We start from the raw sequence: 10533 nt of genomic DNA, 5'->3' as shown, positions 1-10533 counted from the left end.
AGTACGCACTGAGACATCAACATCGATGATGGGATTTCTGATTTCACAAGGGGTGGAACAGTATTTTCACGTGCTCTTGTGCCTAGGTGCAAGGGCCACATAACCAGGCACCGATATTTTTCCATAGGTAAGGGAAAAAGAAGGATGTGTGGTCACATGGCTTCTGCACCCAGACATAAAAGCACGTGGATTATTGCCCAACCAGTCTTGGAATAAAAAAACTCATCTCTTTTGATGCTTGTGCATATGCTCTCATTGACATCCGCACTGATGCAAACCCTACACGACTAAACAGCTATATATATATATATATATATATATATATATAATTTGGGAAGTATACCAACTCATTTTATTTCAATCTATTTGTATCTTCTTAGTTTTTTAAAGGAATCTTATCTTTCTACTAAAAAAAATTGAAAGGATTTTGTAGGACAACATAAGACCAGACCAAATTTGAATATTTAGCAATAAAAAGAAATGTCATATTCATTAGTTGTGCTTAATTTATAAATTGAGGTCCCCAATTATCTTCTTCAATTTAAAACTAGAATAGAGATCTTTCAAACAAAGTTTGTGCTAAATGAGTTGGTTGATTCCTTTGGGTTGGTGGACATATCACCCTTTAGGGATCACTGTTTACATGTTCTATTAATAAACAAAACCCGCCCCCCCCCCCCCACCCCCAAAGTTAATTAAGGAGTGCTTGAATAGGTGCATGGGTAGTCCTGCTTGGATCTCTGTCTTTGGTGCCTCTCTAATTTCTGTTGCATTTGTTTGTTTCATATCATTGTCCTATTCTTTTAGATTCTTGTCCTAACTATCCCTCATTTAAAAAAAAAATTTCATTTTCATTACCAAAAAAAAAAATGTCCATTTTCAAGTAGCTTGATTTAAACACCCTGATTTTTTTTTTTTTTCTTTTTTGAAAACAAAGTTTGTGATTAAATTAGTTGGGATGGGAATAATTCCACATCGACTAAGTATTGCCGCCTAAGAGGGATAATATGTGAGGGGGGAGTACTATTAAGAATAACCTCACATCGACTAACTATATATAGGGCTTTGGATGACTTCTTATACTTGTTAGGCCTTTCCATCTAATAGCTTAAGTTTTTTATTTGATTCCACGTCGACTATGTATTGCCGCCTAAGAGGACTAATTAATATGTGAGGGGGGGGGGTGTTAAGAATGATCTCATTTTGACTAACTCTAAAATTTTGGATGACTTCATATACTTGTTAGGCCATTCCATCTAATAGCTTAAGTTTTTTATTTGAATAATTAATACAACCAACAACAGTTTGGATTATGATCAACTAAACCCTACCTCGCTAGCTTATAATCCTGCTTCCCTTCGAAGCAGGTTTTAGTTGATAGTTTTGAAGGATCTGTCTTTTTGACTCAAGTGGTTACATCAAATGGTAACATATAGTAAAATTCTATACAAGTAATTTACCAAAATACCCTTATCAATCTTAAAAGAATTCTCAAGGACTTCAACCTCGTAATGGCCTTTCGGAATCAGCCAACTTATGCAAGCAACGGAATACAAGATCTAACCTGTACCCTAACACTGTTTACAAACTGTGTGATGCCCCCTTACTGTGCTCTCATTTACTCCTCTTAAGAGATTTCATTCCACGCGGGCAGCGTAACCAACTCCTGTCCATAATTTATTAATAAAAGTTTGGTCACTTGAGATATATTTATTGTCACAGAACCAGTATTATCGTATTGAGTATCAAGGGGGCTAATCATTCATAAGCTAACCTAATAAATAAACAAAGGCACATAGCCCAACTTGTTTTATTAGTCATTATTTAACCAAATACTTTACATACTTTTATGAATATTTAATATGTTAAGATAGGAATATACCTCAGTCCTCAGGTGTATTCCATCTCTTCACTGCATTACTAACTATTTTTAAGCGTCGATCCAGGGCTTGCCCTGGTGGTTCGCTACTCCCTTGGGAGAACTGCGTCAAGCGCATGATTGGTGGTTCAACTCTCCTTAGCGACACCTAGTCCACATTTAATTGCTTTCCAAGAAGTGGATCCTTTGGGTACCATATTTGACCCCTTGTGGGTCCTCTCATTGCCTCCTTGTGGGGTCCTGTTGAGGTTGATGACTGGTGGGCCCTTGAATTGCACCCTAAAAAAAAAAAAAAAAAAAAAAAAAAAAACTATTTCTAAGCATTTCTACCTTTGATTTTGACCTATCTGTGCTGTCTCTCTCTCTCTCTCTCTCTCTCTTGGTGGGTCATGCCCATAATTGGAAATTGCTTTCTTTAAAAAAAATATATTTTTTGGTACATTTTATTGGCTAATTCATGCTTATCCAAAAGGTCTGAGTGCCAGTTACTAAATTGTACTCTTGTCACTGTTAACAGTACCACTTTGTTTTTCTTATCTTTAAGCATTTAGCTGTGGGGTACTTGGAGTGGAGGACAGAAAAAGAGGGGAAAAACACAACACAGATCTTCTTCTACGGCACGCTACTCTGTTCTACCTGTGCTATGCAGATTCAGGGTCACGTGCAAAACCCCCGTTCAAATAGGGGTAAGGCAGTAAAATGCATGTCGCCTTATGTCTATGCAGCACGACATAATGGACAGCCCACGCCGTAAAAGATCTGAATCCGAGGAATAAACCTTATTAAAGGAAGGGAGCCTAGACTAATTTCTCAAGATAAAAGGTTAGTGGGGCAGGAAAAAGCTTTCCCTTACAAGAGAAAGATTGAAACCCTTTTGAAGAAATTTTGTTTAATACAAATTAAGAGGTTGGAATAAATTGATTAGTGTATGGTTGAGATGGGACTCCTGATGAATATGACATGACAAGAAGCTATCATTAATCCACCTTATCTATCCAGCTATTAGAATTACTAATTTAAAAGATACCCTTTCCCTTTTTGACATTTTAACTAATATCATTTGTTAAGGATATGTTAAAGGTTAGGAAAAAGATAGCAATTCATATCAAACTGGGTCCTTATAACAGTGAAGGCTGTTATAAGTATAAATGATGACTTACCAAAGAAAGAAAATGGAATATTTGATGTAATGGCTGCATTCTAATAAGTCAAAAGAGAGTTGACATAATAAAATCCATCCAAACCTCCCTGATTATTGTACGTATAGTATTTGTTATAAGGCCACTCTTTGGACTCTTGTTCTCTTTGTTGCAAGCATTGAGGCTTGCATAGGCATTCGTCAAGTTTCTACTCCGGATCCAACCAGATCAAGCAATTCTTTTAGGCAGGAAGACATAAAAGAAAGGTAAAAGGGTTTTCCATGCGTAAGTGTAAGAAAAATCTCTTATGTCACATCAATGGTGGTTTGAGAAATGGTATCATCTACATGAGTCCGACATGGGCATGAGTTCCTAGTTACTGCACCAATCAACATGTGGAATTGTTTCATCAATAGGGGGACCTCAAAGTTGGGAAGGAGAGAGAGAGAATGTCACGATGAGAGCGTGTTAGTTATATGAAAGGGTGTAGAGAAGAATCCTTACAATTACAATATATATATATATGAGCGGGTGTAGAGAAGAATCCTTACAATTACAATATATATATATATATATATATATATGGGAGAAATTAAGTTCTCTGGCTGGAGTGTGGCCTATGCCAGCACTCCCATGAGTCCATCTCTCTCTTCCACATATGAAAAGATATTTTTGCCCCCTTATTTTGAGGAGGAGAGAGATAGACACATGGGAGTGCTAGTGTAGACCACACTCCCGGACAGAGAACTACTTCCCTATATCTATATTTGAGAAACCATTATATAATGACTTGTATGAATTTTGATCTTTCAAGTGGGACACGTGATCACCCATGTCTAAAGACATATACCTACATAGTACCAATCCTAACCCCTTCCTATTTGTAAGGTGGTGTTGGTGTGGTGTGTGGACATCCATGTAAAATTGTAAATGGCCACTTTGGTCTCTCCACTAGTCCCACTTGATATTGCTTGAATTAGGACATCTACATAGGAGTGAGTAACCAACCCATGTCCACTTGCTATGATATTCTTTTTCATAGTTTCATAGTTAAAGGGGAAAAGAATGCTATCTGGTCGCATGCAGTGCATGGCTCCTGCGCCTAGACACAGGGCTGCGTGAAATGACCACCACACCCCCATGGAAAGGCGGAAATCCTTGAAGGTGCAACGGCCATTTCATACAATCTTGTGTCTAGGCATAGGAGCCGTGTGCCGCTCGCAACCAGGTAGCATTCCCTTTCCCAATTATAAAAGGAAAAAGAAGGATGTTTAATCGTATGACCCCTATGCCTAGACACAAGAGCGTGTAAAATTACAATCTCGCCCCTTTGAAATAAAAAAATCTCATTCATGTTGATGCCCCCCGCTAGTGCAAGGCCCACATGATCAGGCAGTGATCTCTTACCTTTTAAAAAAAAGGTGGGGGGATCACTTGACACATGTTATCCTTAAAAGATCACTAAATTAAATAGTTGATTATTATGATTAATAATAAGTAATAAGCATTGTGAGGAATATATATATATATATATAGTTCCTCTACCTTTTTTAGGGTGAGAAAGAGAATAGAACTTTAATCAAAAAGAGCATAAACTAAGTTCAATTATGATCTCTCTTTATTTTTTTTACCATAGCTTTGTTAGTTAGCCTATGGGCCATGCTCTATCATGTTTTAAAATATTTACAGATCGAATTTGTTTAATGAAAGTACTAATATCCAGCATAAGAGAAAACATCTCCCATGGTCACTAAAAAAATCTTGCATTCATCTAACTAACCAATTAGGTCTTGATAGTCAGTCCAAACGTATACTATTGTGATAATCACACTTAGGCATCCAACACACACAACACTAATAAAATCTACATCACATGTTTTTTTTCTATATACATTCACTTCTATACCCTCCCTCTCCCTCGAAGTTCAATTTTGGATTGAAGAATTAGAATTGGCATTATGACGAACATATTTATCTCCAATTATGATGGCTAATTCTTAAAATTAGTTAGAATTAAGCCAACAATTCTCTAAATTGAAGGCATAGACAAAGACAATGCTTAAGAGACCATAATTAAAGGCAAAGTCTCGACATGAAAATAGAAATTTCATAGACTTTAACTAGCATACATTACGCGTGCTTAATTGGGGCATTTTTATCATTTTATGATTAGAACATAAGAAACAAGAGCAAATAAGGAGAAACAAGTTTTGTCCTCAATTAAAGGAGAGAAGAAGAATTGGAAACAAAAATAGTGCGTTCAAACAAAATACTCCTGTTTAAGGAGGAGGGTTTTCTACAAGGATAGAATAAGAATGAATTTGCACAATGCACCAATAAGGGTCTAGAAATTGGTATCATCTATGTGGGATCTATATGGGATTCACGTATTAAATTAGAGAAACTGTCAGTATAAACCCCACTATTTTTATGTGAGAATGGTATGAAAGAATCTGTTCAAATATAGCATAGCAATCTTTTTCCCTTTTTAAGAAATATAATCCCAATTACAATTCAAAGAATTGCCTGGCATTTAGAATTGAGAATTTGAATTCTCATCATAATCTCACTTGGTCCCACTATATTTTTCTCTCTCTTACCTGTATCATATGAACCCATATGAATGATACATTATCCATTTCCCCATTAGTGTGATGTAGAAAATTCCCTTCACCCTGGCAGAGTAAGAAATCCTTTGTTTAATATTGAAAAGGGATGCTATTCTCTGTGCCACAGCACAAGTTATGCCCATGCACATGAGGTGGGTGCAATGATCATCCTACCGCTTGAGTGGCAGGCCCATGTGCCTGAGCACAGAAAACATTCTCCGTATTGAAAAAACATATCATATTGAATCATGGACGATAACACCGTTTTTTTTTAACTGACTTATGTGGGCCCCGAATTACCCCCAAAAAAATGTGGGCCCCGCAATGCACCGTTGCTGTGATCACTTTTCTCTCACTTGTGAGTTGTGTGATCTTTTCTTTTTTCTTACGCCGAAAACTCTAGACAGGTGCACCGATATCCTTAAAATGTCACGTTTTTTAACTTTATTATTATCCAATAGTAATCGAACACGTATACTTCAACTTTTTTTTTGGTTTGACGAACCCTACGGTCTATTTCCTACGGTGAAGCTTATCCACTCTTTTCCTTCCCTGGAAAATTCCAATCATTCAAAGCTTTCTGGCCCCACTTATGCCAAACCACTTATTTCATGGGTCCCACATTTTGCTGAGCTGTAATCTACCAAACCATATTGTGTCGGAAAAAATGTATCGTGGCCACTTAGATATTTTTTTTTGGGAAGGTTAAAAGTTGATGACTTGATTCCCACCGATAGATCGGTCCAAGTATGCACGAATCCCGAGGTAGCCACGTAAACTTTGATGAACAAATAAAAACGAAACACGTGTCAGAAAACACGAGCTAGACAGCTAAGATTAGACACTAGTTGTGGGTCCCACTTAAGTGCTCTATGTCTGGACTCTTATTACATGTCTGGACTCTTATTACAGTCTTACCCGACTGCTGAACGCTTGATGCCTCGTGGCGGGTTTCGCGAAAGGATAAAGTCTAACAATTTTATTTATTTAATTTTTTTTTTTCTAATGGGAGAAATAAAAGAGATAAATTATTTTGATATTTTTTTTTTCAGCTCAACAAGAAAGGAGACTTGTGAAGAGTTTATATCCTCTCTCTATATAGTAGGCTTAGAGTTGAGAAGGTTTGATGAAGGTGGTGACTGGTTGCAGAAATTTAGGGTTTTTATGTTCGAGGTTAGATAAGAACTTGAAAATGGAAATGGGTTCTGGTCACGGTAAATTTCTGAAGCCTTATAATCCATCATCTTGTATCAATCTTGTTTAGCTATTTGTTTTTGGATTTTTATTTACTTCCGACTTTGACTCAATCCATTTATTGATAGAGTGATTCTAGTCTCAGTAGATTTCTTGGCTGTATGAGCTAAATTGAATATTGATTCTCTTTCAATCTTTCAAGTTTTAAAGATTTAATGTGTTTCAATCATGACTTGATTCAGTGTTCTGAGCTTCCTTAACCAAGAAATTTCGGCTCTTTTTTAGTGGGTTCATTTCACACTGTTTTTCCTACTGGAGAAAGTCAGTTTTGTGTACTTTTCAGCTTCGTTTAAGGTTTTGGGTTCATTGAATTCTATTCTTGAGCTTGATCCAGGGTGTCAATTTAATGTTATTTTTCTTCCTTTTATGTACTGAAACAAGCTTCTTAGTGGGTTGGATTTGTTTTGTTCTGTAAGAGTTTAAGAAGTAAGAACAATGGTCTCGAGATCGTATTCAAACCTTTTGGAGCTCGCCTCAGGTGAGGCTCCATCGTTTGGCCGTATGAGCCGTCGACTTCCCCGTGTAATGACTGTTGCAGGCATAATATCAGACCTTGATGATGACACAGCTGATAGTGTTTGCTCTGATTCTTCTTCCTCCTCTGTACCTAGAGATCGTATCATCGTAGTAGCTAACCAACTTCCAATTAGGGCTCACAAAAAACCTGATAACAAGGGTTGGACTTTCAGTTGGGATGAAGATTCACTTCTTCGTCAGCTGAAAGATGGTCTTGGGGAGGATGAAGTTGAGGTCGTTTATGTAGGTTGCCTGAAGGAAGATGTTCACCCCAATGAGCAGGATGATGTTTCTCAGATCCTGCTTGAGTCTTTCAAATGCGTCCCCGCATTCATTCCACCTGACCTCTTTAGTAGGTTCTATCATGGGTTCTGTAAGCAACAGCTGTGGCCTTTGTTCCATTACATGTTGCCCCTGTCGCCGGACCTTGGTGGTCGTTTCGATCGGTCCCTATGGCAGGCTTATGTCTCGGTTAATAAGATATTTGCTGATAGGATCTTAGAAGTGATCAACCCAGAAGATGATTTCGTCTGGGTACATGATTATCATCTCATGGTGTTACCAACATTCTTGAGGAAGAGGTTCAACCGGGTGAAGCTTGGGTTCTTCCTCCATAGTCCGTTTCCATCTTCAGAGATCTATAAGACATTGCCTGTCAGGGAAGAACTCTTGAGAGCCCTTTTGAATTCTGACCTTATTGGATTCCACACATTCGATTATGCCAGGCATTTCCTCTCATGTTGTAGTAGAATGCTTGGGCTCAGCTATGAATCCAAGAGAGGCTATATTGGTCTTGAGTATTATGGCCGAACTGTTAGCATCAAAATTCTTCCTGTTGGCATCCACATGGGTCAGCTCCAATCAGTCTTGAGCCTTCCAGAGACTGAAGCTAAGGTCGTAGAGCTCATTAAGCAGTTCACTGAGAGGGGAAGAACAATGCTGCTTGGGGTAGATGACATGGACATATTCAAGGGGATCACCTTGAAGCTGTTGGCTTTGGAGCAGTTGCTTTTGCAGCACCTAGAGTGGCGTGGGAAGGTCGTTTTGGTGCAGATAGCCAATCCAGCTAGGGGCAGAGGAAAAGATGTGCAGGAAGTTCAAGCCGAGACTTACTCAACTGTGAAGCGGATTAATGAGAGATTCGGACAACCCGGATATGAACCAGTCATCTTGATCAATGAGTCGCTTCAGTTCTTTGAGAGAGTTGCATATTATATGGTTGCTGAGTGTTGTCTGGTAACTGCTGTTAGGGATGGGATGAACCTTATTCCATATGAATACATCATTAGCCGGCAAGGCAATGAAAGATTGAACAATGCTGTGGGAATAGATCCATCATCCTCAAAAAAGAGCATGCTAGTTGTATCTGAGTTCATTGGGTGCTCCCCTTCTCTGAGTGGTGCCATACGAGTTAACCCTTGGAATATAGATGCAGTGGCAGATGCAATGGACTGTGCCTTGGAGATGGCAGAGCCTGAGAAACAGCTCCGACATGAAAAACATTATAAGTATGTCAGTACTCATGATGTAGGGTATTGGGCACATAGCTTCCTACAAGATTTGGAGAGGACATGTAAGGATCATTTAAGGCGGAGATGCTGGGGCATTGGATTTGGGTTGGGGTTTAGGGTTGTGGCCCTTGATCCAAACTTCAGGAAGCTTTCAATGGAGCACATAGTGTCTGCATATAAAAGAACTAAAACTAGAGCAATTCTTCTAGACTATGATGGCACTCTGATGCCTCAGGCTTCTATTGATAAGAGCCCAAGCTCTAGATCCATTGATATCTTAAACAGCCTGTGTAGAGATAAGAACAATGTCGTCTTTCTTGTAAGTGCTAGAAGCCGGCAGACCCTCAGCGAATGGTTTTCTCCATGTGAGAATCTGGGAATCGCAGCGGAGCATGGCTACTTCTTCAGGTGTGTGAGTTAGAATTTTCTGAAAAAACTCTTCTATTATAGCCTTTTTGTTTACAATATGAAATAGTTAGGCCTTAGTTGAAGGTTAAGGAGTCAATTTAATGGTCCAGGCTCAGGCGAGATGCCGATTGGGAAACATGTGTACCAGTGGCTGATTGTAGTTGGAAGCAGATAGCAGAACCTGTCATGAAGCTGTACACTGAGACAACTGACGGGTCCACAATTGAAGACAAGGAAACAGGGTTGGTATGGTGTTACGAGGATGCGGATCCTGATTTTGGATCTTGTCAAGCTAAGGAACTTCTTGATCATCTTGAGAGTGTCCTTGCAAATGAACCGGTCTCCGTCAAGAGTGGGCAGAATATTGTGGAGGTTAAGCCACAGGTTTGGAATCATCTTCCAGTCTTAAATCATATTTTGCCATCATGTTAAGATTTTGACTCTAAACTAATCCTGTTTTGTTTGTATGTCTGCAGGGTGTAAGCAAGGGGCTTGTGGCAGAACGCCTTCTTTCCACCGTGCAGGAGAAAGGAATGGTACCTGATTTTGTTCTCTGCATAGGTGATGATCGATCTGATGAAGACATGTTTGAAGTAATCACTAGAAATATGGCAGGATCATCTTTAACCCCAATGGCAGAAGTGTTTGCATGTACTGTTGGTCGCAAACCCAGTAAGGCCAAGTATTATTTGGATGATACAGTGGAAATTGTTAGACTAATGCAGGGGTTGGCATCTGTATCTGAACAAGCATACCCAGTTTCTTAAAAATTACAAGTCTAAAGAAGAAAGCAAGGTGCATTGATTCTTCTAATCCCTGTCAACTTGAAGCTAGGTGGTGGGGTCAATTTTTCCATTTTGGTGTGTATTCTAGTTGCTGTAAATTACTGTAGTGTTAACAAAAAGAGCTATATATCTTTGTGCTAGTATTTGATCTCCATGCAATATCACCTGTAAATAGATATTTACATTATAATTCCAAAGTGTGTTTCTCATTTGCATTGGAGCTTGTAGACCCAGGATGTAGGATAAGTACTTGAAAGTGACAGATTTTTTCATTCTCTATGCTGGAATTGTGGGAGACATGTGGGAATCTTTAGGATTCAAACTTGGATGGTTGAAATGTTTCTTCTTATTCCACAACCATCTTGGTTAAAAAAATTTCTTTAAAGTTTATGTACAATCCAATCCATGGCTTTTGTATACAGTATACACTGT

The 10533-nt window shown here is 38.6% G+C and overlaps 1 protein-coding gene across 1 annotated transcript; it reads left to right on the top strand.

Moving 5' to 3' along the window:
* The first annotated feature begins 7216 nt into the window (after positions 1 to 7216).
* On the top strand, positions 7217 to 10316 carry LOC122645827 (alpha,alpha-trehalose-phosphate synthase [UDP-forming] 6-like). The gene is made up of 3 exons (XM_043839206.1): positions 7217 to 9316; positions 9427 to 9700; positions 9793 to 10316. The coding sequence occupies exons 1-3, from the start codon at positions 7317 to 7319 to the stop codon at positions 10081 to 10083; spliced, it is 2565 nt and encodes an 854-aa protein (XP_043695141.1). The 5' UTR covers positions 7217 to 7316; the 3' UTR covers positions 10084 to 10316.
* The last annotated feature ends 217 nt before the right edge of the window (positions 10317 to 10533 follow it).

Source organism: Telopea speciosissima, chromosome 11 (assembly GCF_018873765.1).
Source record: "Telopea speciosissima isolate NSW1024214 ecotype Mountain lineage chromosome 11, Tspe_v1, whole genome shotgun sequence".
NCBI lineage: Eukaryota > Viridiplantae > Streptophyta > Magnoliopsida > Proteales > Proteaceae > Telopea > Telopea speciosissima.
This window is presented reverse-complemented; position numbering and strand designations above follow the sequence as displayed.